Source organism: Hemiscyllium ocellatum, chromosome 5, assembly GCF_020745735.1.
Source record: "Hemiscyllium ocellatum isolate sHemOce1 chromosome 5, sHemOce1.pat.X.cur, whole genome shotgun sequence".
NCBI lineage: Eukaryota > Metazoa > Chordata > Chondrichthyes > Orectolobiformes > Hemiscylliidae > Hemiscyllium > Hemiscyllium ocellatum.
In genome coordinates, this window is record NC_083405.1 from 141,782,719 (window position 1) to 141,810,552 (window position 27,834).

At 51.5% G+C, this 27,834-nt stretch overlaps 1 protein-coding gene across 1 annotated transcript in view; it reads left to right on the forward strand.

The window, feature by feature from the left end:
- LOC132815908 (plectin-like) overlaps positions 1-27,544 on the forward strand; it is a 74,088-nt gene extending 46,544 nt beyond the window's left edge. Inside the window, exons 15-16 of the mRNA XM_060825285.1 lie at positions 13,251-25,276; positions 26,977-27,544. Coding sequence (XP_060681268.1) covers positions 13,251-24,440 — 11,190 coding nt within the window. The 3' untranslated portion in view covers positions 24,441-25,276; positions 26,977-27,544. The remainder of the gene's footprint in view (positions 1-13,250; positions 25,277-26,976) is intronic.
- The last annotated feature ends 290 nt before the right edge of the window (positions 27,545-27,834 follow it).

A 27,834-nucleotide genomic window follows, 5' to 3' on the forward strand; every position in this document is an offset into this window, starting at 1 on the left:
CCCAGACCATACTGACTATCACTGACCGGCACCTCCCAGGCCGCACTGACCAGTACTAAATGGCACCTCCCAGACCATACTGACCATCACTCTAGACCACACTGAACATCACTCCAGACCATACTGACCACCACACCCACACTACACTGACCAGCACCCCAGACCACACTGGCCATCACCCCAGACCACACTGACCAGCACCAAATGGCACCTTTCAGACCACACTGACCATCACCCCAGACCACACTGACCATCATCCCAGACCACACTGACCATCACTCCCAGACCGCCCTGACCATCACTCCCAGACTGCCTGACCATCACCCTGGACCACACTGACCAGCACCTAATGGCATATCCCAGACCACACTATTCATCACTCCAGACCACACTGACCATCACTACAGACCACACTGACCAGCACCAAACGGCACCTCCCAGACAATACTGACCATCACACTCTAACCACTCTGATTGTCACTAACCATCACTACCCAGGCCACACTGTCACTGACCAGCACTTCCCAGACCACACTGACCATCACCTCCAGACCACACTGACCAGCACCAAATGGCACCTTCTAGACCACACTGACCATCACCCCCAGACCACACTGACCATCACCTCCAGACCACCCTGACCAGCACCAAATGGCACCTTCTAGACCACACTGACCATCACACCCAGACCACTCTGACTGTCTCTAACCATCACCACCCAGGCAACACTGTCACTGACCGGTATCTCCCAGGCCACACTGACCATCACTAAATGGTATCTCCCAGACAATGACCATCACTCCCAGACCACACTGACCATCACTCCAGACCACAATGACTATCACCTCCCAAACCACACTGACCATTACTCCAGACCACACTGACCATCACCTCCCAGACCACACTGGCCATCATTCCAGGCCACACTGACCATCACCTCCCAGACCACACTGACCATCACCTCCCAGACCACACTGACCAGCACCTCCAGATCACATTGACCATCACCTTCAGATCACACTAACCAGCACCAAATGGCACCTCCCAGACCACACTGACCATCACCCTGGACCTCACTGACCATCACTCACAGACCACACTGACCATCACTCACTGACCACACTGGCCATCACCCCCAGACCACACTGACCAGCACCAAACAGCACCTCCCAGTCCACACTAACCATCACCTCCCAGACCATACTGACTATCACTGACCGGCACCTCCCAGGCCGCACTGACCAGCACCTCCCTGACCATACTGACTATCACTGACCGGCACCTCCCAGGCCGCACTGACCAGCACTAAATGGCACCTCCCAGACCATACTGACCATCACTCTAGACTACACTGAACATCACTCCAGACCATACTGACCACCACACCCACACTACACTGACCAGCACCCCAGACCACACTGACCATCACCCCAGACCACACTGACCAGCACCAAATGGCACCTCAGACCACACTGACCATCACCCCAGACCACACTGACCATCACTCCCAGACCGCCCTGACCATCACTCCCAGACTGCCTGACCATCACCCTGGACCACACTGACCATCACCTCCAGACCACACTGACCATCACCCCCAGACCACACTGACCAGCACCTAATGGCATATCCCAGACCACACTATTCATCACTCCAGACCACACTGACCATCACTACAGACCACACTGACCAGCAGTAAACGGCACCTCCCAGACAATACTGACCATCACACCCTAACCACTCTGATTGTCACTAACCATCACTACCCAGGCCACACTGTCACTGACCAGCACTTCCCAGACCACACTGACCTACACCTCCAGACCACACTGACCAGCACCAAATGGCACCTTCTAGACCACACTGACCATCACCCCCAGACCACACTGACCATCACCTCCAGACCACCCTGACCAGCACCAAATGGCACCTCCCAGACCACACTGACCATCACACCCAGACCACTCTGACTGTCTCTAACCATCACCACCCAGGCCACACTGTCACTGACCGGTATCTCCCAGGCCACACTGACCATCACTAAATGGCATCTCCCAGACAATGACCATCACTCCCAGACCACACTGACCATCACTCCAGACCACAATGACTATCACCTCCCAGACCACACTGACCAGCACCTCCAGATCACACTGATCAGCACCAAACGGTACCTCCCAGACAACACTGACCATCACCCCAGACCATACTGACCAACACCTCCCAGACCATGCTGACCATCATTCCAGGCCACACTGACCATCACCTCCCAGACCACACTGACCATCACCTCCCAGACCACACTGACCAGCACCTCCAGATCACACTGATCAGCACCAAACGACACCTCCCACACCATACTGGCCATCATCCCCAGACCACACTGACCACCACCTCCAGACCACACTGACCAGCACCTCCAGACCATACTGACCAGCACCGAATGGCACCTCCCAGACCTCACTGACCATCACAACCAGACCACTCTGACTGTCACTAACCATCACCACCCAGGCCACACTGTCACTGACCGGCACCTCCCAGACCACACTGACCATTACTAATTGGCACCTCCCAGACAACAATGACCTTCACTCCCAGACCACACTGACCATCTCCACCCAGGCCATACTGTCTCTGACTGGCAGCTCCCAGACTACTCTGATCATCACTCCAGACCACACTGACCAGCACCTCCAGACCAGACTGACCAGCACCAAATGGCACCTCCCAGATCACACTGACCATCACCCCTAGACCACACTGACCAGCACCTCCCAGACCACACTGACCATCACTACAAACCACACTGACCATCACCCCCAGACCACACTGACCACCTTCTCCAGACCACATAGATCAGCATCAAACAGCAACTCCCAGACCACACTGACCATCACTACAGACCACACTGACCATCACCTCCAGACCACTCTGACTGTCACTAACCAGCACCACCCAGGCCACACTGTCACTACCAAAACCTCCCAGACCACACTGATCATCAACCCCAGACCACACTGACCATCACTCCAGACCACACCACCATCTCCAGACCACACTGACCAGCACCTCCCAGACCACACTGACCAACACCTCCCAGCCCATACTGACCATCACTCCAGACCACACTGACCACCACCTCCAGACCACACTGACCAGCACCTCCCAGGCCACACTGACCACCACCTCAAGACCACATTGAGCAGCATCTCCAAGACCACACTGACCATCACCCCCAGACCACACTGACCAGCACCTCCAAGACCACACTGACCATCACTCCACACCACACTGACCATCATTAGAGACCACACTGACCATCACCCCCAGACCACACTGAGCAGCACCTCCCAGACCACACTGACCATCACTCCAGACCACACTGACCAGCACCCCCAGGCCACACTGACCATCACTCCAGACCACACTGACCACCACCTCCAGACCACATTGAGTAGCTCCTAATAGACCACACTGGCCATCACTACAGACCACACTGACCATCACCCCCAGACCACACTGACCAGCACCTCCAGACCACTCTGACCACCACCTCCAGACCACAATGACCAGCACCACCAATACCACACTGACTATCACTACAGACCACACTGACCATCACCCCCAGACCACACTGACCAGCACCTCCCAATCCACACTGACCATCACTACAGACCACACTGACCAGCACCTCCAGACCAGACTGACCAGCACCAAATGGCACCTCCCAGACCACACTGACCAACACCTCCAGACCACACTGACCATCACTCCAGACCACACTGACCACCATCTCCAGACCACACTGACCAGCACCCCCAGACCACACTGACCATCACCCCCAGACCACACTGACCAACACCTCCCAGCCCATACTGACCATCACTCCAGACCACACTGACCACCATCTCCAAACCACACTGACCAGCACCCACCAGACCACACTGACCATCACCCCCAGACCACACTGACCAACACCTCCCAGCCCATACTGACCATCACTCCAGACCACACTGACCACCATCTCCAGACCACACTGACCAGCACCCACCAGACCACACTGACCATCACCCCCAGACCAAACTGACCAACACCTCCCAGCCCATACTGACCATCACTCCAGACCACACTGACCACCATCTCCAAATCACACTGACCAGCACCCACCAGACCACACTGACCATCACCCCCAGACCACACTGACCAACACCTCCCAGCCCATACTGACCATCACTCCAGACCACACTGACCATCACTACAGACCACACTGACCAGCACCTCCAGACCACACTGACCAGCACCAAATGGCACCTCCCAGACCACACTGACCATCACCCCAGACCACACTGACCAACACCTCCAGACCACACTGACCAGCACCTCCCAGACCACACTGACCATCACTACAAACCACACTGACCATCACTCCAGGCCACACTGACCACTATCTCCAGACCACACTGACCAGCACCCACCAGACCACACTGACCATCACCCCCAGACCACACTGACCAACACCTCCCAGCCCATACTGACCATCACTCCAGACCACACTGACCATCACTCCAGACCACACTGACCACCACCTCCAGACCACACTGACCAGCACCTCCCAGGCCACACTGACCACCACCTCCAGACCACATTGAGCAGCATCTCCAAGACCACACTGACCATCACTCCAGACCACACTGACCAGCACCTCAGGACCACACTGACCAGCACCTCCCAATCCACACTGACCATCACTACAGACCACACTGACGATCACCTCCAGACCAGACTGACCAGCACCAAATGGCACCTCCCAGACCACACTGGCCATTAAGCCCAGACCACTCTGACTGTCACGAACCATCTCCACCCAGGCCATACTGTCACCGACTGGAACCTTCCAGACGACACTGACCATCACTCCAGACCACACTGACCATCACGCCCAGACAGCTCTGTCACTAACCATCATCACCCAGGCCACGCTGTCACTGACCAGCACCTACCAGAGCACACTGACCATCACTCCAGACCACACTGACCAACACCTCCCAGACCACATTTACCATCACCTCCCAGACCACACTGACCATTGCCCTGGACCTCACTGACCATACTCCCAGACCACACTATTCATCACTCACAGACCACACTGACCATCACTACAGACCACACTGACCAGCACCAAACGGCACCTCCCAGACAATACTGACCATCACACCCTAACCAATCTGATTGTCACTAACCATCACCACCCAGGCCACACTGTCACTGACCAGCACTTCCCAGACCACACTGACCATCACCTCCAGACCACACTGACCAGCACCAAATGGCACCTTCCAGACCACACTGACCATCACCCCAGAGCACACTGACCATCACCGCCAGACCACACTGACCAGCACCAAATGGCACCTGCCAGACCGCACTGTCCATCACACCCAGACCAATGTGACTGTCACTAACCATCACCACCCAGGCCACACTGTCACTGACCGGTACCTCCCAGGCCACACTGACCATCACTAAATGGCACCTACCAGACAATGACCATCACTCCCAGACCACACTGACCATCACTCCAGACCACAATGACTATCACCTCCCAGACCACACTGACCATTATTCCAGACCACACTGATCACCAAACAACACCTCCCAGGCACCACTGACCATCACCCCAGACCACACTGACCATCACCTCCCAGACCACACTGACCATCACTCCCAGACCACTCTGACTGTCACTAACCATCACCACCCAGGCCACGCTGTCACTGACCAGCATGTCCCAGACCACACTGACCATCACCTCCAGGCCACACTGACCAGCACCAAATGGCACCTCACAGACCACACTGACCATCACACCCACACTACTCTGTCACTGACCAGCACCTCCCAGACTACACTGACCATCACACCCACACTACTCTGACTGTCACTGACCAGTTCCTCCCAGACCACTCTGACCATCACACCCAGACCACACTGCCCATCACCTCCAGATCACACTGACCAGCACCTCCCAGACCACACTGACCATCACTAAATGGCACCTCCCAGACAATGACCATCACTCCCAGACCACACTGACCATCACTCCAGATCATACTGACCATCACACCCAGACCACTCTGTCACTAACCATCACCACCCAGGCCACACTGTCACTGACCGGTACCACCCAGACCACACTGACCATCACTCCAGACCACACTGACCATTACTCCAGACCACACTGACCATCATCTCCCAGACCACACTGACCATCACTAAATGGCACCTCCCAGACAATGACCATCACTCCCAGACCACACTGACCATCACCTCCCAGACCACACCGACCATCACTCCAGACCACAATGACTATCACCTCCCAGACCACACTGACCATCACCTCCCAAACCACACTAACCATCACTCCAGACCACACTGACCACCACCTCCAGACCACACTGACCATCACCGCCAGACCACACTGACCAGCACCTCCCAGACCTCACTGACCATCACTCCAGACCACACTGACCATCATCTCCAGAACACACTGACATTCACTCCAGACCACACTGAACACCACCTCCAGACCACACTGACCAGCACCTCCCAGATCACACTGACCATCGCTACAGACCACACTGACCAGGACCTGCCAGACCACACTGACCATCATCCCCAGACCACACTGGCCACCACCTCCAGACCACACTGACCAGCACCTCCAGACCATACTGACCAGCACCGAATGGCACCTTCCAGACCTCACTGACCATCACAACCAGACCACCCTGACTGTCACTACCCATCACCACACAGGCCATACTGTCACTGACTGGTACCTCCCAGACCACACTGACCATCACTAAATGCCACCTCCCAGACCACACTGACCATCACATCCAGACCACACTGACCATCACTAAATGCACCTCCCAATGACCATCACTCCCAGACCACTCCAGACCATAATGACTATCACCTCCCAGACCACACTGACCATTACCTCCCAGACCACACTGACCATCACTCCCAGACCGCCCTGACCATCACTCCCAGACCGTCCTGACCATCACCCCAGACCACATTGACCATCACTCCCAGATCTCACTGGCCATCACTCCCAGACCACACTGACAATCACTCCAGACCACACTGGCCATCACCCCCAGACCACACTGACCATCACCTCCAGACCACACTGACCAGCATCAAATGGCACCTCTCAGACCACGCTGACCATTAAGCCCAGACCACTCTGACTGTCACTAAGCATCTCCACCTAGGCCATACTGTCTCTGACTGGCACCTCCCAGACCACACTGACCATCACTAATTGGCACCTCCCAGACAACAATGACCATCGCTCCCAGACCACACTGACCAACACCTCCCAGACCACATTTACCATCACCTCCCAGACCACACTGACCATCGCCCTGGACCTCACTGACCATCACTCCCAGACCTCACTGACCATCACTCCCAGACCACACTGACCATTTCTGACCATCACTCCCAGACCACACTGACCATCACCTCCCAGACCACACTGACCATCACTCCAGACCACATTGACCATCATCCCCAGACCACACTGACCATCACCTCCCAGACCACACTGACCATCACTCCAGACCACACTGGCCATCACCCCCAGACCACACTGACCAGCACCAAACGGCACTTCCCAGTCCACATTAACCATCACCTCCCAGACCATACTGACTATCACTGACCACCACCTCCCTGACCTTACTGACTATCACTGACCGGCACCTCCCAGGCCGCACTGACCAGCACTAAATGGCACCTCCCAGACCATACTGACCATCACTCCAGACCATACTGACCACCACTCCCAGACCATACTGACCACCACTCCCAGACCACACTGACCATCGCCCTAGACCTCACTGACCATCACTCCAGACCACACTGACCATCACCCCAGACCACACTGACAATCACCCCAGACCACCCTGGCCATCACTCCCAGACCACACTGACCATCACCCTAGACATCACTGACCATCACTCCAGAACACACTGGCCATCACCCCCAGACCACACTGACCATCACCCCAGACTGCCAACAATCACTCCAAGACCACACTTACAATCACCCCAGACCACACTGACCATCACCCCCAGACCACACTGACCAGCAACTGACCATCATTGACCATCACTCCCTGACCACACTGACCATCACCCCCTGACTACACTGACCATCACACCCAGACCACACTGACCTTCACACCCAGTCCACACTGGCCATCACCCCCAGACCACACTGACCATCACCCCCAGACCACACTGACCATCACCCCTGACTACACTGACCATCACACCCAGACCACACTGACCTTCACACCCAGTCCACACTGGCCATCACCCCCAGACCACACTGACCATCACCTCCAGACCACACTGACCATCACCCCAGACCTCACTGACAATCACTCCCAGACCACCCTGGCCATCACTCCCAGACCACACTTACAATCACCCCAGACAACACTGACCACCAACTGACCATCATTGACCATCACTCCCTGACCACACAGACCATCACCTCCAGACCACACTGACCATCACCGACCATTACTCCCTGACTACACTGACCATCACATCCCAGTCCACACTGACCATCACTCCCTGACCACACTGACCATCACCCCAGACTGCCCTGACCATCACTCCCAGACCACACTGACCATCACTCCCTGACCACACTGACCATCACCCCAGACTGCCCTGACCATCACTCCCAGACCACACTGACCATCACCCCAGACCACACTGACCATCACCCCCAGACCACACTGACCACCAACTGACCATCATTGACCATCACTCCCTGACCACACAGACCATCACCCCCAGACCACACTGACCATCACCTCCAGACCACACTGACCATCACCCCTGACTACACTGACCATCACCCCCAGACCACACTGGCCATCACCCCCAGACCACACTGACCATTACCCCCTGACTACACTGACCATCACATCCCAGTCCACACTGACCATCACCCCCAGACCACACTGACCATCACCTCCAGACCACACTGACCATCACACCCAGACCACACTGACCATCACCCCAGACCACACTGACCATCACTCCCTGACCACACTGACCATCACATCCCAGTCCACACTGGCCAGCACCAATTGGCACCTCCCAGTCCACACTAACCATTATCTCCCAGACTATACTGACTGTCACTGACCGGCACCTCCCAGGCCACACTGACCATCACTAAATGGCACCTCCCAGACCATACTGACCATCACCCCAGACCTCACTGACCACCACACCCAGACCACACTGAACATCACCCCCAGACCACACTGACCATCACCTCCAGACCACACCAGCACCAAATGGCACCTCCCAGACCGCACTGACCATCACGCCCAGTCCACTCTGACTGTCACTAACCATCACCACCCAGGCCATACTGTCTCTGACCGGCACCTCCCAGACAACAATGACCATCACTCCCAGACCACACTGACCATCACATCCCAGACCACATTTACCATCACCTCCCTGACCACACTGACCATCACCCCAGACCTCACTGGCCATCACTCCCAGACCACACTGACCAGCACCTCTAGGCCACACAGATCAGCACCAAATGACACCTCCCAGACCACACTGACCATCACTCCAGACCACACTGACCATCACCCCCAGACCACACTGACCATCACCTCCCAGACCACACTAACCATCACTCCAGACCACCCTGACCATCACCTCCCAGACTACACTGACCATCACTCCCAGACTACACTGACCATCACTCCCAGACCTCACTGACCATCACCCCCAGGCCACACTGTCCATCACTGACCATCATCCCCGGATCACACTGACCATCATCCCCGGATCACACTGACCATCACCCCCAGGCCACACTGTCCATCACCCCCGGGCCACACTGTCCATCACTGACCATCACCTCCCAGACCACACTGACCATCACCCCCAGACCACACTGACCATCGGCCCAGACCACACTGACCATAGGCCCAGACCACACTGACAGTGAGTTTGCTGTGGGCTGTATTTGGACTGGGGCCTGTTGTGGTGAGTTTGTCTCGTGTGGGATTACTGCTGGTTCTTGCTGCCTTCCACATTTGCTGCTTTCAGTTTGATGTTGCCCCCAGGTCAGGCCTGGATTCTCTCTGAGCAGATTGAATAATCCTGGGACACTGAGTATTCAGTCGTTTAACACGGGCTAAGACCCTCTGTCTGTGGCTGTGCTTAACGTGCAGTCCCTGTGCATGCTGTCCCCAGGGCTCACATCTTAGTGACCACTTATGAGGTGTCATTCTTTGCTCATCATATCAACCCCCTCCCTCCCCCTCGCTCATGCCTTACTCTCTCCTTCTCACTTTCTCCTTCCCTTGTAGATGGTGGACAGGTCTTGGGGAGTCAGGAGGTGAGTTACTCACCGCAGGATTCCCAGCCTCTGACCTGCTCTTGTAGCCGCTGTGTTTATGTGGTGGGTCCACTCAAGTCTCTGATCATGGTAACCCCCAGGATGTTGATCGTGGGGGATTCAGTGATGGTAACACCATTAACTGTCAAGGGGCAATGGTTAGATTATCTCTGATTGGTGATGGTCAACGCCTGACATTTGAATGGCACAAATGTTATTTAGCTGAAAATGTGTTGCTGGAAAAGCGCAGCAGGTCAGGCAGCATCCAAGGAGCAGGAGATTCGACGTTTCGGGCATAAGCCCTTCATCAGGAATGAGGAAAGTGTGTCCAGCATTCATGCAGGTCCTTGGCCTCCGCTATCGCCAGACCATAGCAACACGACGGTTGGAGGAGGAGCGCCTCATCTTCCGCCTGGGAACCCTCCAACCACAAGGGATGAACTCAGATTTCTCCAGTTTCCTCATTTCCCCTCCCCCCACCTCGTCTCAGTCGATTCCCTCGAACTCAGCACCGCCCTCCTAACCTGCAATCCTCTTCCTGACCTCTCCGCCCCCACCCCACTCCGGCCTATCACCCTCACCTTGACCTCCTCTACCTATCACATCTCCATCGCCCCTCCCCCTAGTCCCTCCTCCCTACCTTTTATCTTAGCCTGCCTGGCACACTCTCCTCATTCCTGAAGAAGGGCTTATGCCCGAAACGTCAAATTTCCTGTTCCTTGGATGCTGCCTGACCTGCTGCGCTTTTCCTGCTTTTTATGGACATGACGGGGAGAATGTGCAAACTCCACACAGAGAGTCACCCGAGGCTGGAATCTAACCACTGTACCATCATGCTGCCCACCTAACCTGTCCAGGTCACCCTGTAATCTCCTAACATCCTCCTCACATTTCACCCTGCCTCCCAGCTTTGTCGCATCAGCAAATTTGCTAATGTTATTGCTAATACCATCTTCTATATCATTAATGTATATTGTAAAAAGCTGTGGTCCCAGCACTGATCCCTGCGGTACCCCACTGGGTGTGCTGGGCTCCTCCATCATTGAGTGGGGGGAGATTTGTGGACCCTCCTCCTCCAATGAGTTGTTTATTTGTCCTCCCTCCTTAATCCCTGCCTCACTTATTAAACCTCCTCATTTGTCAGTAATCAGTGAGTAAGGTGGCCGTAATACGTGGATTATTGTTGTGTTAGGTAACAGGTTAATGGGGACGGGATTATTGGGGAGCAGGTTAATGGGGACGGGATTATTGGGGAGCAGGTTAATGGGGACAGGGTTATTGGGGAGCAGGTTAATGGGGACGGGGTTATTGGGGAGCACGTTAATGGGGACGGGGTTATTGGGGAGCAGGTTAATGGGGACGGGGTTATTGGGGAGCAGGTTAATGGGGACGGGGTTATTGGGGAGCAGGTTAATGGGGACGGGGTTATTGGGGAGCACGTTAATGGGGACGGGGTTATTGGGGAGCACGTTAATGGGGACGGGGTTATTGGGGAGCAGGTTAATGGGGACGGGGTTATTGGGGAGCACGTTAATGGGGACGGGGTTATTGGGGAGCAGGTTAATGGGGACGGGGTTATTGGGGAGCAGGTTAATGGGGACGGGGTTATTGGGGAGCACGTTAATGGGGACGGGGTTATTGGGGAGCAGGTTAATGGGGACGGGGTTATTGGGGAGCACGTTAATGGGGACAGGGTTATTGGGGAGCAGGTTAATGGGGACGGGGTTATTGGGGAGCAGGTTAATGGGGACGGGGTTATTGGGGAGCAGGTTAATGGGGACGGGGTTATTGGGGAGCAGGTTAATGGGGACAGGGTTATTGGGGGGCAGGTTAATGGGGACGGGGTTATTGGGGAGCACGTTAATGGGGACGGGGTTATTGGGGAGCAGGTTAATGGGGACGGGGTTATTGGGGAGCAGGTTAATGGGGACAGGGTTATTGGGGGGCAGGTTAATGGGGACGGGGTTATTGGGGAGCAGGTTAATGGGGACGGGGTTATTGGGGAGCACGTTAATGGGGACAGGGTTATTGGGGAGCAGGTTAATGGGGACGGGGTTATTGGGGAGCAGGTTAATGGGGACGGGGTTATTGGGGAGCAGGTTAATGGGGACGGGGTTATTGGGGGGCACGTTAATGGGGACGGGGTTATTGGGGGGCACGTTAATGGGGACGGGATTATTGGGGGGCAGGTTAATGGGGACGGGATTATTGGGGAGCACGTTAATGGGGACGGGGTTATTGGGGGGCACGTTAATGGGGACGGGGTTATTGGGGAGCACGTTAATGGGGACGGGGTTATTGGGGAGCAGGTTAATGGGGACAGGGTTATTGGGGAGCAGGTTAATGGGGACGGGGTTATTGGGGAGCACGTTAATGGGGACGGGGTTATTGGGGAGCAGGTTAATGGGGACGGGGTTATTGGGGGGCAGGTTAATGGGGACGGGGTTATTGGGGAGCACGTTAATGGGGACAGGGTTATTGGGGGGCAGGTTAATGGGGACGGGGTTATTGGGGAGCACGTTAATGGGGACAGGGTTATTGGGGGGCAGGTTAATGGGGACGGGGTTATTGGGGAGCACGTTAATGGGGACAGGGTTATTGGGGAGCACGTTAATGGGGACAGGGTTATTGGGGGGCAGGTTAATGGGGACGGGGTTATTGGGGAGCACGTTAATGGGGTGTGGGTTGCTTGGATATTGGGTCCAATGTGTGAACAGTCTATGTTCTGTCTTTGGTGAGAATCGATCATTAACAGTTGGTTTCCTGTACTCACACCTTACAGATGGAAGCAGGGCAGAAGAAGGAAATTGCTGAGACCACTCAGATCCTTCAACAAACTTTCATCACTGAGAAAGAGCTTCTGCTGAAGAAGGAGAAGATGGTTGAAGAGGAAAAGGAGAGGTTAGAGCGACTTTATGAAGATGAACTGAAGAATTCCCAATCCCTGAAGGATGAACAAAGTGAACAAATGCAGAAACTGGAGGATGAGAAACGCAGGCTTCAGGCCAGTATGGAGGAGGCACTGAGAAGGCAAAAGGAGGCAGAGGATTTGGTTCACGATAAACAAAAGGAATTGCAGGAAATGGAAGAGAAGAGACAGCAGAAAGAGAAGCAGCTGGCTGAGGAGAATCGGATCCTGAGAGAGCAACTGGAAGCTCAGAAAAAGATCAAAGAGATGGCTCCAATTCAACAAGTGACAGTCACTCCAGTGAAGGCCATTTCCAATGGCAGGGACATGGTGGACTTTGCTGCCGAAAGTGAAGACACCAAACTGACTTTTAGTGGCCTTCGACAGCCAGTGACAGCTGGTCGTCTGCAGGAGGCGGGCATCTTGAGCAGGAAGCAGTTGGACAAACTGAAGAAAGGTTCGGTAACAGTGCAGGAACTGTCCCAAAAAGAACACCTGAAGACTTATCTGCAGGGCAAGAGCTGCATTGCTGGTCTCATCCTTGAGCCTAGAAATGAGAAACTTAGCATCTATCAGGCAATGAAGCAGGGAATATTGAAGCCCACAACAGCCACCAGCCTGCTGGAGGCCCAGGCAGCGTCTGGTTTCATCATTGACCCCATCAGAAACAAGAAGCTGCCAGTCAATGAGGCCATTAAGGAAGCTGTGGTTGGACCAGAACTTCAGGAAAAGCTGCTATCTGCAGAGAGGGCAGTGACTGGTTACAGGGATCCCTACACGGGAAACACCATCTCCCTGTTTGAAGCAATGAAGAAAGACCTCATCAGTCCGAACCATGCAATCCGTTTACTGCAAGCTCAGATGGCGACTGGTGGTATCATTGACCCTTTGAACAGCCATCGTCTACCCTTGGAGCAGGGCTATAAGCAAGGCATCATTGATGAGAAAATGAGCAAAACACTTCCCAGCGACACTGATGAAACCAAAGGGTATTTTGACCCCAATACCCAAGAGTACCTTACTTATTTCCAACTGATGGACAGGTGTCAACTAGACCCAGAGACTGGGCTCTGTCTCTTACCATTGACTGATGAAGCAGTGACACACACAGAGGGTTATACAACAGAACAAACACGGGACATCTTCAGCTCAGCCACAGTATCTGTCCCATCCGGAAAATTCTCTGGAAAAACGGTCACCATCTGGGAATTGATAAACTCCGAGTATTTCACTGAGGAACAACGTCGGGACCTTATCCGACAGTACAGGTCAGGAAAAGTCACCATTGAAAGCATCATCAAATACATCATTACAATCATTGATGAGACTGAAGCTAAAAAACAGCTTCTGTTTGATGGTTTGAGAGACAAGGTCCCTGCCAGTGAGTTACTCGATTCGAAGATCATTGACAAGAAGACATTTGATGGGCTTCAGAAAGGAAAAGCAACACCAGAAGATGTTGGCAAGTTGGATTCAGTGAGGAGGTACCTTCAGGGGTCAGACAGTATCGCTGGAGTGTTTATTGAACCCACAAAGACAAAGATGAGCTTTTACGAAGCCATGAAGAAGAATATGTTGAGTCCAAGCACAGCAGAAGCCTTGCTGGAAGCTCAGGCAGGGTCAGGGTTTATTGTTGACCCTGTGAAGAATCGAACCCTCACTGTCGATGAGGCAGTTAAAGAAGGTCTGGTAGGCCCAGAGCTCCATGAGAAACTTCTGTCAGCAGAGAAAGCTGTAACTGGGTACACTGACCCATACACTGGCCGCAAGATCTCCTTATTTGAAGCTATCAATAAGAACTTCCTTCACAAGGAGCATGGGTTGCGCCTCTTGGATGCCCAAATGGCATCTGGTGGTATCATTGACCCTGTGACCAGCCATCGTCTACCCATCGAAGTAGCCTACAAGAGGGGAATGTTGGATGAGGAGATGACTCGCATGTTGTCTACTCCCAGTGATGACAATAAAGGATTTTATGATCCAAACACAGAGGAGACCCTCACTTACCAAGAGCTGAAAGACAGATGCATAAAGGATGATACAACTGGGGTTTACCTGCTGCCTTTGAATGAGAAAGCTGTTGCGTTGAAACCAGCTTATGATGAGGAACAGACAAAAGATACTTTTAAAAAGACAACAGTCTCCGTTCCTGCTGGCACTTTCACTGGGAAAACAGTCACCATCTGGGAGCTGATTAATTCTGAGTATTTCACTGAGGAACAAAGGAGGGATCTGATTCGACAATACCGATCAGGAAAGGTCACAGTTGAGAAGATCATCAGAATTGTCATCACGGTGATTGAAGAGAAAGAAGCAAAGAAGAAACCACAGCTTCTGTTTGATGGTCTGAGAGACCAGGTTCCTGCCAGTGAGTTACTCGATTCGAAGATCATTGACAAGAAGACATTTGATGGTCTTCAGAAAGGAAAAGCAACACCAGAAGATGTTGGCAAGGTGGATTCAGTGAGGAGGTACCTTCAGGGGTCAGACAGTATCGCTGGAGTGTTTATTGAACCCACAAAGACAAAGATGAGCTTTTACGAAGCCATGAAGAAGAATATGTTGAGTCCAAGCACAGGAGAGGCCTTGCTGGAAGCTCAGGCAGGGTCAGGGTTTATTGTTGACCCTGTGAAGAATCGAACCCTCACTGTCGATGAGGCAGTTAAAGAAGGTCTGGTAGGCCCAGAGCTCCATGAGAGACTTCTGTCAGCAGAGAAAGCTGTAACTGGGTACACTGACCCTTACACTGGCCGCAAGATCTCTTTATTTGAGGCAATGCAGAAGGACCTCATACCCAAGAAACATGGCGTGCCTCTCTTGGATGCTCAGTTGGCATCTGGTGGTATCATTGACCCTGTGACCAGCCATCGTCTACCCATTGACGTGGCCTACAAGAGGGGAATGTTGGATGAGGAGATGAGTAAAAAGTTGTCCACGTCTAGCGATGACATTAAAGGCTTCACCGAACCAAACACAGACGAACGTGTCACGTACCAACAGCTGAGGGAGAAATGTCGAACTGACCCTGACACATCACTTCTTCTGTTACCATTGACAGAAGAGGCAACTAAACGTGTGGATGTTCACCCTGAGGAGGTAACTAAAGAGGTTTTCCAAAATGCTGCAGTGACTGTCCCATCCGGAAAATTCTCTGGCAAAACGGTCACTATCTGGGAATTGATAAACTCTGAGTATTTCACTGAGGAACAACGTCGGGACCTTATCCGACAGTACAGGTCAGGAAGAGTCACCGTGGAAAAGATCATGACAATTGTTGTTACAATCATTGGTGAGACTGAAGCTAAAAAGCAGCCTCACTTTGATGGTTTGAGAGACAAGGTCCCTGCCAGTGAGTTACTCGATTCGAAGATCATTGACAAGAAGACATTTGATGGGCTTCAGAAAGGAAAAGCAACACCAGAAGATGTTGGCAAGGTGGATTCAGTGAGGAGGTACCTTCAGGGGTCAGACAGTATCGCTGGAGTGTTTATTGAACCCACAAAGACAAAGATGAGCTTTTACGAAGCCATGAAGAAGAATATGTTGAGTCCAAGCACAGGAGAGGCCTTGCTGGAAGCTCAGGCAGGGTCAGGGTTTATTGTTGACCCTGTGAAGAATCGAACCCTCACTGTCGATGAGGCAGTTAAAGAAGGTCTGGTAGGCCCAGAGCTCCACGAGAAACTTCTGTCAGCAGAGAAAGCTGTAACTGGGTACACTGACCCTTACACTGGTCGCAAGATCTCCTTATTTGAAGCTATCAATAAGAACCTTCTTCACAAGGAGCATGGGTTGCGCCTCTTGGATGCCCAGTTGGCATCTGGTGGTATCATTGACCCTGTGACCAGCCATCGTCTACCCATCGAAGTAGCCTACAAGAGGGGAATGTTGGATGAGGAGATGACTCGCATGTTGTCTACTCCCAGTGATGACAATAAAGGATTTTATGATCCAAACACAGAGGAGACCCTCACTTACCAAGAGCTGAAAGACAGATGCATAAAGGATGATACAACTGGGGTTTACCTGCTGCCTTTGAATGAGAAAGCTGTTGCGTTGAAACCAGCTTATGATGAGGAACAGACAAAAGATACTTTTAAAAAGACAACAGTCTCCGTTCCTGCTGGCACTTTCACTGGGAAAACAGTCACCATCTGGGAGCTGATTAATTCTGAGTATTTCACTGAGGAACAAAGGAGGGATCTGATTCGACAATACCGATCAGGAAAGGTCACAGTTGAGAAGATCATCAGAATTGTCATCACGGTGATTGAAGAGAAAGAAGCAAAGAAGAAACCACAGCTTCTGTTTGATGGTCTGAGAGACCAGGTTCCTGCCAGTGAGTTACTCGATTCGAAGATCATTGACAAGAAGACATTTGATGGGCTTCAGAAAGGAAAAGTAACACCAGAAGATGTTGGCAAGGTGGATTCAGTGAGGAGGTACCTTCAGGGGTCAGACAGTATCGCTGGAGTGTTTATTGAACCCACAAAGACAAAGATGAGCTTTTACGAAGCAATGAAGAAGAATATGTTGAGTCCAAGCACAGGAGAGGCCTTGCTGGAAGCTCAGGCAGGGTCAGGGTTTATTGTTGACCCTGTGAAGAATCGAACTCTCACTGTCGATGAGGCAGTTAAAGAAGGTCTGGTAGGCCCAGAGCTCCATGAGAAACTTCTGTCAGCAGAGAAAGCTGTAACTGGGTACACTGACCCTTACACTGGCCGCAAGATCTCCTTATTTGAGGCAATGCAGAAGGACCTCATACCCAAGAAACATGGCGTGCCTCTCTTAGATGCTCAGTTGGCATCTGGTGGTATCATTGACCCTGTGACCAGCCATCGTCTACCCATTGACGTGGCCTACAAGAGGGGCATATTGGATGAGGAGATGAGTAAAAAGTTGTCCACGTCTAGCGATGACATTAAAGGCTTCACCGAACCAAACACAGACGAACGTGTCACGTACCAACAGCTGAGGGAGAAATGTCGAACTGATCCTGACACATCACTTCTTCTGTTACCATTGACAGAAGAGGCAACTAAACGTGTGGATGTTCACCCTGAGGAGGTAACTAAAGAGGTTTTCCAAAATGCTGCAGTGACTGTCCCATCCGGAAAATTCTCTGGCAAAACTGTCACTATCTGGGAATTGATAAACTCCGAGTATTTCACTGAGGAACAACGTCGGGACCTTATCCGACAGTACAGGTCAGGAAAAGTCACCGTGGAAAAGATCATTACAATTGTTGTTACAATCATTGGTGAGACTGAAGCTAAAAAGCAGCCTCACTTTGATGGTTTGAGAGACAAGGTCCCTGCCAGTGAGTTACTCGATTCGAAGATCATTGACAAGAAGACATTTGATGGTCTTCAGAAAGGAAAAGCAACACCAGAAGATGTTGGCAAGGTGGATTCAGTGAGGAGGTACCTTCAGGGGTCAGACAGTATCGCTGGAGTGTTTATTGAACCCACAAAGACAAAGATGAGCTTTTACGAAGCCATGAAGAAGAATATGTTGAGTCCAAGCACAGCAGAAGCCTTGCTGGAAGCTCAGGCAGGGTCAGGGTTTATTGTTGACCCTGTGAAGAATCGAACCCTCACTGTCGATGAGGCAGTTAAAGAAGGTCTGGTAGGCCCAGAGCTCCACGAGAAACTTCTGTCAGCAGAGAAAGCTGTAACTGGGTACACTGACCCTTACACTGGCCGCAAGATCTCCTTATTTGAGGCAATCGCAAAGAACCTTCTTCACAAGGAGCATGGGTTGCGCCTCTTGGATGCCCAGTTGGCATCTGGTGGTATCATTGACCCTGTGACCAGCCATCGTCTACCCATCGAGGTAGCCTACAAGAGGGGAATGTTGGATGAGGAGATGACTCGCATGTTGTCTACTCCCAGTGATGACAATAAAGGATTTTATGATCCAAACACAGAGGAGACCCTCACTTACCAAGAGCTGAAAGACAGATGCATAAAGGATGATACAACTGGGGTTTACCTGCTGCCTTTGAATGAGAAAGCTGTTGCGTTGAAACCAGCTTATGATGAGGAACAGACAAAAGATACTTTTAAAAAGACAACAGTCTCCGTACCTGCTGGCACTTTCACTGGGAAAACAGTCACCATCTGGGAGCTGATTAATTCTGAGTATTTCACTGAGGAACAAAGGAGGGATCTGATTCGACAATACCGATCAGGAAAGGTCACAGTTGAGAAGATCATCAGAATTGTCATCACGGTGATTGAAGAGAAAGAAGCAAAGAAGAAACCACAGCTTCTGTTTGATGGTTTGAGAGACCAGGTTCCTGCCAGTGAGTTACTCGATTCGAAGATCATTGACAAGAAGACATTTGATGGTCTTCAGAAAGGAAAAGCAACACCAGAAGATGTTGGCAAGGTGGATTCAGTGAGGAGGTACCTTCAGGGGTCAGACAGTATCGCTGGAGTGTTTATTGAACCCACAAAGACAAAGATGAGCTTTTACGAAGCCATGAAGAAGAATATGTTGAGTCCAAGCACAGGAGAGGCCTTGCTGGAAGCTCAGGCAGGGTCAGGGTTTATTGTTGACCCTGTGAAGAATCGAACCCTCACTGTCGATGAGGCAGTTAAAGAAGGTCTGGTAGGCCCAGAGCTCCATGAGAGACTTCTGTCAGCAGAGAAAGCTGTAACTGGGTACACTGACCCTTACACTGGCCGCAAGATCTCTTTATTTGAGGCAATGCAGAAGGACCTCATACCCAAGAAACATGGCGTGCCTCTCTTGGATGCTCAGTTGGCATCTGGTGGTATCATTGACCCTGTGACCAGCCATCGTCTACCCATTGACGTGGCCTACAAGAGGGGCATGTTGGATGAGGAGATGAGTAAAAAGTTGTCCACGTCTAGCGATGACATTAAAGGCTTCACCGAACCAAACACAGACGAACGTGTCACGTACCAACAGCTGAGGGAGAAATGTCGAACTGATCCTGACACATCACTTCTTCTGTTACCATTGACAGAAGAGGCAACTAAACGTGTGGATGTTCACCCTGAGGAGGTAACTAAAGAGGTTTTCCAAAATGCTGCAGTGTCTGTCCCATCCGGAAAATTCTCTGGCAAAACGGTCACTATCTGGGAATTGATAAACTCCGAGTATTTCACTGAGGAACAACGTCGGGACCTTATCCGACAGTACAGATCAGGAAAAGTCACCGTGGAAAAGATCATTACAATTGTTGTTACAATCATTGAGGAAACTGAGGTGAAGAAAAAGTCACAAATAACATTAGATGGTCTGAGAGACAAGGTCCCTGCCAGTGAGTTACTCGATTCGAAGATCATTGACAAGAAGACATTTGATGGTCTTCAGAAAGGAAAAGCAACACCAGAAGATGTTGGCAAGGTGGATTCAGTGAGGAGGTACCTTCAGGGGTCAGACAGTATCGCTGGAGTGTTTATTGAACCCACAAAGACAAAGATGAGCTTTTACGAAGCCATGAAGAAGAATATGTTGAGTCCAAGCACAGGAGAGGCCTTGCTGGAAGCTCAGGCAGGGTCAGGGTTTATTGTTGACCCTGTGAAGAATCGAACCCTCACTGTCGATGAGGCAGTTAAAGAAGGTCTGGTAGGCCCAGAGCTCCACGAGAAACTTCTGTCAGCAGAGAAAGCTGTAACTGGGTACACTGACCCATACACTGGTCGCAAGATCTCCTTATTTGAGGCGATCACGAAGGATCTTGTGTCGAAGGGTAATGGGATCCGACTCCTTGAGGCACAGATTGCTACCGGAGGCATCATTGATCCTGTGCACAGTCACCGACTGCCTGTCGATGTGGCCTACCAGCGAGGAATGTTTGATGCGGAGATGAACAAGATTCTGTCTGATGCTGCGGATGACACCAAAGGGTTTCTGGACCCTAACACTGATGAAGACCTCACGTATCAGCAGCTGAAGGAGAGGTGCGTAACAGATCCAGAGACAGGACTGTACCTCATCCCAATAAAGGACAGCCAGATACCCCAGGTGGTTGAAAGTATGGTGCACAGTGAGGTTGAAACAAGGGAGGTATTTGAGAACACAACTGTGGAGCTTCCTGAAGGCACACTTGGTGGGAAGTCCATGTCCATTTGGGAGATCCTGAACTCTGAGTTACTTACTGAGAAAGAGCGACTCAGGTTAACAAGGGACTATCGTTCAGGAAAGATTACACGTGAGCGTTTGGTTGTGGTAATTATTGAGATTATTCAGCAGGTGGAAATCCGCAGAGGTTATGAAATGATTACGTTTAATACTTTCAGGGGGAGGATCACAGCTGATCAGCTTTATTCCTCCAAAATTATTGACCTGGAAACACTGAATATGCTGAAGGACAAACGATTAACTGTGCAGCAAGTCTGTGAGATGGAGTCAGTCCGGAAGTACCTGTTTGGAACAGGAGCAATAAGTGGGATTTATAAATGTGCTGGGAAGGAAGTGTTAACATTATACCAAGCAATGAAGAAGGGTTTGGTGAAACCTGAGATAACTGATGCTCTGTTGGAAGCGCAGGCTGCCACTGGCTTCATGTTGGACCCGGTGAAGGATAAGAGGCTGTCTGTAGATGAGGCAGTGAGAGAAGGTCTCGTTGGTCCTGAGCTCCACGACAAACTGCTTTCAGCTGAACGAGCAGTCACTGGCTACCGAGACCCTTATACTGGGAAGACCATCTCACTTTTCCAAGCCATGAAGAAAGGCCTCATTGCGAAGGAGTATGTGCTGAGGCTACTGGATGCCCAGTTAGTCACAGGTGGCATTATTGACCCAGAATACAGCTACCACCTTCCTCTGGAGACGGCCTACCAGCGTGGCTATCTTGACCGTGAGACATACAGCCTGCTGACAGACCCCACAGAGGGGCCCCAAGGCTTTCGTGACCCCAGCACTGAAGAGCCCATGAATTACACTCAGCTGCTGAAGCGGTGCAGGGTTGATGAAGACTCAGGCCATCGCCTGCTGACTCTGACGGACAGGAAGAGGTTGGTCTTTAAAGGTCTCCGTAAACAGATCACAATGGAGCAACTCGTTGCATCAGATATCATCACAAGTTCTGATGCTGCACGGTTACTGGAAGGTGAAATCTCTGTGGACCAAGTCAGCGACAGCATCAAGAAATACTTGGAAGGTACCAGTTGTATTTCAGGAGTGTTTGTTGAAGCTACCAAAGAGCGATTAACCATTTACCAAGCCATGAAGAAAGGAATGATTCGACCTGGAACAGCCTTTGAGTTGTTGGAGGCTCAAGCAGCAACTGGTTACATGATTGACCCCATTAAAAATTTAAAGTTAACTGTGAGTGATGCTGTGAAAATGGGAGTGGTGGGTCCAGAGTTTAAGGATAAACTTCTCTCGGCTGAGAGAGCAGTTACTGGTTACAGAGATCCTTACTCGAGTGAACTGCTGTCTCTGTTCCAAGCCATGCAGAAAAATCTGATTCTGAAAGATCACGGGATTCGTTTATTGGAATCGCAGATTGCTACGGGTGGGATCATTGACCCAGAGTACAGTCATCGCCTGCCTGTTGAGGTGGCCTACAAACGAGGCCTGTTTGATGAAGAGATGAACAGGATCCTGTCAGACCCAGGTGATGACACGAAGGGCTTCTTTGATCCAAACACTGAGGAAAACCTCACCTACCTGCAGCTGAAGGAGCGCTGCGTGGTCGATTCTGATACTGGCCTCTGTTTACTCATTCTGAAAGATAAGAAGAGAGAAAGGAAGACTTCATCCAAATCATCTGTTCGCAAACGGCGAGTGGTCATTGTGGATCCTGAAACTGGCAAAGAGATGTCTGTTTTCGAGGCTTATCGTAAAGGACTCATTGATCATCAGACTTACACAGAGCTGTCTGAACAGGAATGTGAATGGGAGGAGGTGACAATCTCTTCATCAGATGGTGTGGTCAAGTCAGTCATTACTGACAGACGATCAGGAAGACAGTACGATATCGATGATGCACTGTCCAAAGGGCTGATTGATCAGGGTTCTTTAGACCTGTACCGCTCTGGAGCGTTATCCATCACGGAATTTGCTGATATGTTGTCAGGAAACATGAGTGGGTTCCGTTCAAGGACTTCCTCAGTTGGCTCCTCATCTTCGTACACAAGCCAACAAGCAAGTCCCATGAGAAGTCACATGGTTGCATGGAATGACCCAGTGGAGGAGACGTGTCCAGTTGCTGGCATCTTGGACACAGATACTCTCGAGAAAGTCTCCATCACAGAAGCCATGCATCGTAACTTGGTGGACAACATCAGTGGTCAGAGGTTACTGGAGGCCCAGGCCTGTACAGGTGGAATCATTGATCCCACTACAGGAGAGAAGTATTCGCTCACTGATGCTGTTGCTCACTCCCTTGTAGACAAGATCATGGTGGACAGGATCAACCTGGCTCAGAAAGCATTCAATGGGTTTGAAGATCCAAGGACCAAGACAAAGATGTCCGCAGCTCAGGCCTTGAAGAAAGGCTGGTTATATTACGAAGCAGGCCAGAGGTTCTTGGAGGTACAGTATCTGACTGGTGGCCTGATTGAACCTGATGTCACTGGACGTGTCTCTCTGGATGAAGCTTTACAAAAAGGCACCATCGATGCCCGCACTGCCCAGAAACTGAGGGATGTTGGCTCTCATACAAAGTATATAACCTGTCCCAAAACCAAGCTGAAGATTTCCTACAAGGATGCGATGGACCGATCAATGATCGAAGAAGGGACAGGCCTGCGTTTGCTTGAAGCGTCATCACAATCGACCAAAGGTTTCTACAGTCCCTACAACGTCAGCGGAGCTGGCTCATCCGCGGGTTCTCGATCAGGTTCAAGAACTGGTTCTAGAACAGGCTCCAGACGAGGAAGCTTTGACGCGTCAGGATCTGGTTACTCCATGTCCTTCTCATCATCCTCATACACGTCGTCCAGTTACGGCCGCAGATTGGCCTCCGCTGTTCCTGGAGGGCGGGAGATGGTGACCATGTCCATGAGCTCTCGGCCACTCCCTAACCCCGATGAGGGCTCTGTGTTTACACAGACGCAGCTTCTACAAGTGTCAATGATGTAGCAAGACCACTGTCCCCAGGCCCCCTTCCCCCTCACCCTGCTCCACAACTAGCAGATCACCAAAAAAACAGTCTCTGTAAAGGACAGCAAGGGACACCATTATTCTGATAGAAATATAGGAGAGACATTTGTTTTAATTTTCCATCACCTCAGTCCCTCTGAGTTTTAAATAATCGAGTGATTTGAAGTTAATCCAATGGAATGTATATGTTTGGAACAAAAAGAGACTATTTATCCAGATCTGATTAATCTCTGTTTCCTGATGGGGCTGATTCTGTTGCTATTTGTGGAGCGGGGGGTCTGAACCTGACACCACTGCTGCCATATCCTCATCTTACTCTGTCAGTGGGGAGGAGTTCAATATCCAAACTTTGTAACTTTCTTGGTGAATGCACTGACCCACAGCGTGCCCAGATATCTCGCTTTCTATTTTAAAACAAATATGCTGCAAGTATTAAGAGCTTCTCTTCCATTGAACTATAACAAAGACTTGATGCTGTTTGAAAAGAAACCAAATATTAACAAGGTGCCGTCTTTCAAATGTATTGAACCATCCTTAGACTTGGGTGTTCCAGTCTGTTACTGGACAACTCCAGCCAACTTCTCCCTGATACCATGTGTCTCCACTGCACTGACTGTTTTCATGACCATTCAAATCTGAGTGAATTCAGGCTCCTTCTGTAAACCAGACCAGCTCCCAAACAGCCTTCTGGAGAAACCAGCCTGCAGTTACTGACCTAGGTCCCACTCTGGCTGACATCTCTCTGTGGACACAAACTGATGGTGCTCACATGGAGATTCCTCCCGGCTGCCCTCAATGCAGCCACTTCACAGGAGGTAAGTGAGAGAAAACCTACTCCTCACGCACGACAGTACTCCCTCAATCCCATACTAATCTCACTCAATGTCCCGATTCCCCCTCACACAATGTCTACACCCACCCTCACTCCCCCTTCCCTTCCCCTCACTGACTCTCTCCCTCCCACCCACAGTTACCCTCTGTCCCCCTCTCTACTCCCTCATTCACCTTCACCCACACTCTCCCTCACCCCCACACCCTCACACACTCTCTCCCTCACCCTCACACCCTCACCCACACTCTCCCTCACCCCCACACCCTCACACACTCTCTCCCTCACCCTCACACCCTCACCCACACTCTCCCTCACCCTCACACCTTCACACACTCTCTCCCTCACCCTCACACCCTCACCCACACTCTCCCTCACCCCCACACCCTCACACACTCTCTCCCTCCCCCTCACACTCTCACCCACACTCTCCCTCACCCTCACACCTTCACACACTCTCTCCCTCACCCTCACACCCTCACCCACACTCTCCCTCACCCCCACACCCTCACACACTCTCTCCCTCACCCTCACACCTTCACCCACTCTCTCCATCACCCTCACACCCTCACCCACACTCTCCCTCACCCTCACACCTTCACACACTCTCTCCCTCACCCTCACACACTGTCCCTCACCCACACTCTCCCTCACCCTCACACCCTCACCCACTCTCTCCCTCCCCCTCACACCCTCACCCACTCACTCCCTCTCATTCCCTCCCCCTCACACCCTCACCTAATCTCTCTCTCTTACTCACTCACTCTCTCCCTCTCATTCACTCACTCACTCTCCTTCACCCTTTCTCTCACTCACCTCTGCTCCTCACTTATGCTCTCTGTCTCACTCACTCCCACTCCCTCACATGGTGTCCCCTCACTCACACTGTCACTCCATCACTCACCTTCTCTCCCCCTCCGTCCGTCTCTTCCACCTCATATGAGAATAAACTATAGGAAGAGGGTAGACCCTTTTCCGAGGGTGGGGGGGGGAAGTGTGGGTGTGAGAGTGGTTCTCCTCTGAGAGGGGATGGGGGTTGTTGGTTGGACTGGAGTGAGGAACATGCTTTCCTGAGCACAGGGTGAGGAGGAAGCAGCTGTTTCCCTGGGCCAAGGCGTCATTAACAATGGGCCTGAGTTTAGGGGAAAAGGTGGGTGGTTCAGAGAGGGCCTTCGGGAGAGGGTGGAGGGTCTGGAACGTAGTGCTGGGAAGGGAGTTGAGGAAGGACACATCACAATCTTGACAAGGGACCTGGGTGAGCCACTGAAATGTTGTAACGTACAAGACTAAAGGCTAAGTGTGGGAAGTGGGAGGAGTATAGATTGTGTTAGATTCCGATGGTAAGAGTGTGATAGGCTGAAGGACCTCTTCTGTAGTATGTCACTGTATGTTTCAATGTTTGTCCCCATGTGGCTAGTTCCCTAGTCCCACAGAGAGCCCTGTACCCAGGGGGAGTGCAGGGGACAGTGTCCCCATGTGGTTAGCTCCCTAGTCCCACAGGGTGCCCTGTACCCAGGGGAGTGCAGGACAATGACATGAAGGTCATCTCCACAATGACAGGCCGGACCAGGATTTGGGAGAAAAGCTGCCCTGGGATTGTATTGTTTTCTGGGATCATTGGCTGATGTCTCTTTATTTGTCTCCTTTGTTGTTCAGCTGCAGTCATCTGTTTCCTTTTCATTCCAGCCCCATTGCACCTTATTCCAGAGAGTGATGTCAGTGACACAGTGATGGAGAGTGAAGCAAATCCTGACCTACCAGCAGGAGTAGCCTCCAGAAAGCTGTCACACCAGAACATTCCGGAATCCTAGCGGAGACCAGGACAGAGTCACAGGGGGCTCACTGTTCTTAACAGATCAGGCATCGCAGCCTCCACTGTCAGGAGTCAGTGCCCGGTCGTAGGGAGCTGAAACTGGAACTCAGATACCATCCTGTCAGCAAGATGAACACTGTCCCAACCATCACTTTCCCCAGCTCTCTTTGTTGCCTTTCAGTTCAGTGAATTACTCATCGCTTTTCTGTTGTTCATGTAATGTGTTTCTTGTTTTGACCTGCATGCCTTACTAACTCATTCAGGAGAATCCTTCGCGTTTGAATGAGCCTGTTTATATCAAACAGTGCGTTTAACACACTAACTGATTGCAATCCAGACAAACTCCAGGAGATTAAACACCTCCATCAGCTGTACAGAAGATAAGTTGTTAAAACAAACCTTGTTGCAAGGGAAAATTAAAAAGATATTAATATATAAAAACAGGTAAACCTTTCTGCAAATTGCTCACATTGCATTTCATAACAAAGCAGATCAAACGTACCGCACAACTGGAGGCAGGATAGGGACAAGGGAACGCCTGAAACTCAACGCTAGTGAATCAGCTCAGTCATACAGCACTGGACAGCACAGAACCCACACTGTATAACACTGCGGTACGGTACTGGTGGGGACAGGTCTGTCCCTGTATAACACTGGGGTACGGTACTGGTGGGGACAGGTCTGTCCCTGTATAACATTGGGGTACAGAACTGCTGGGGTCTGGTCTCTCC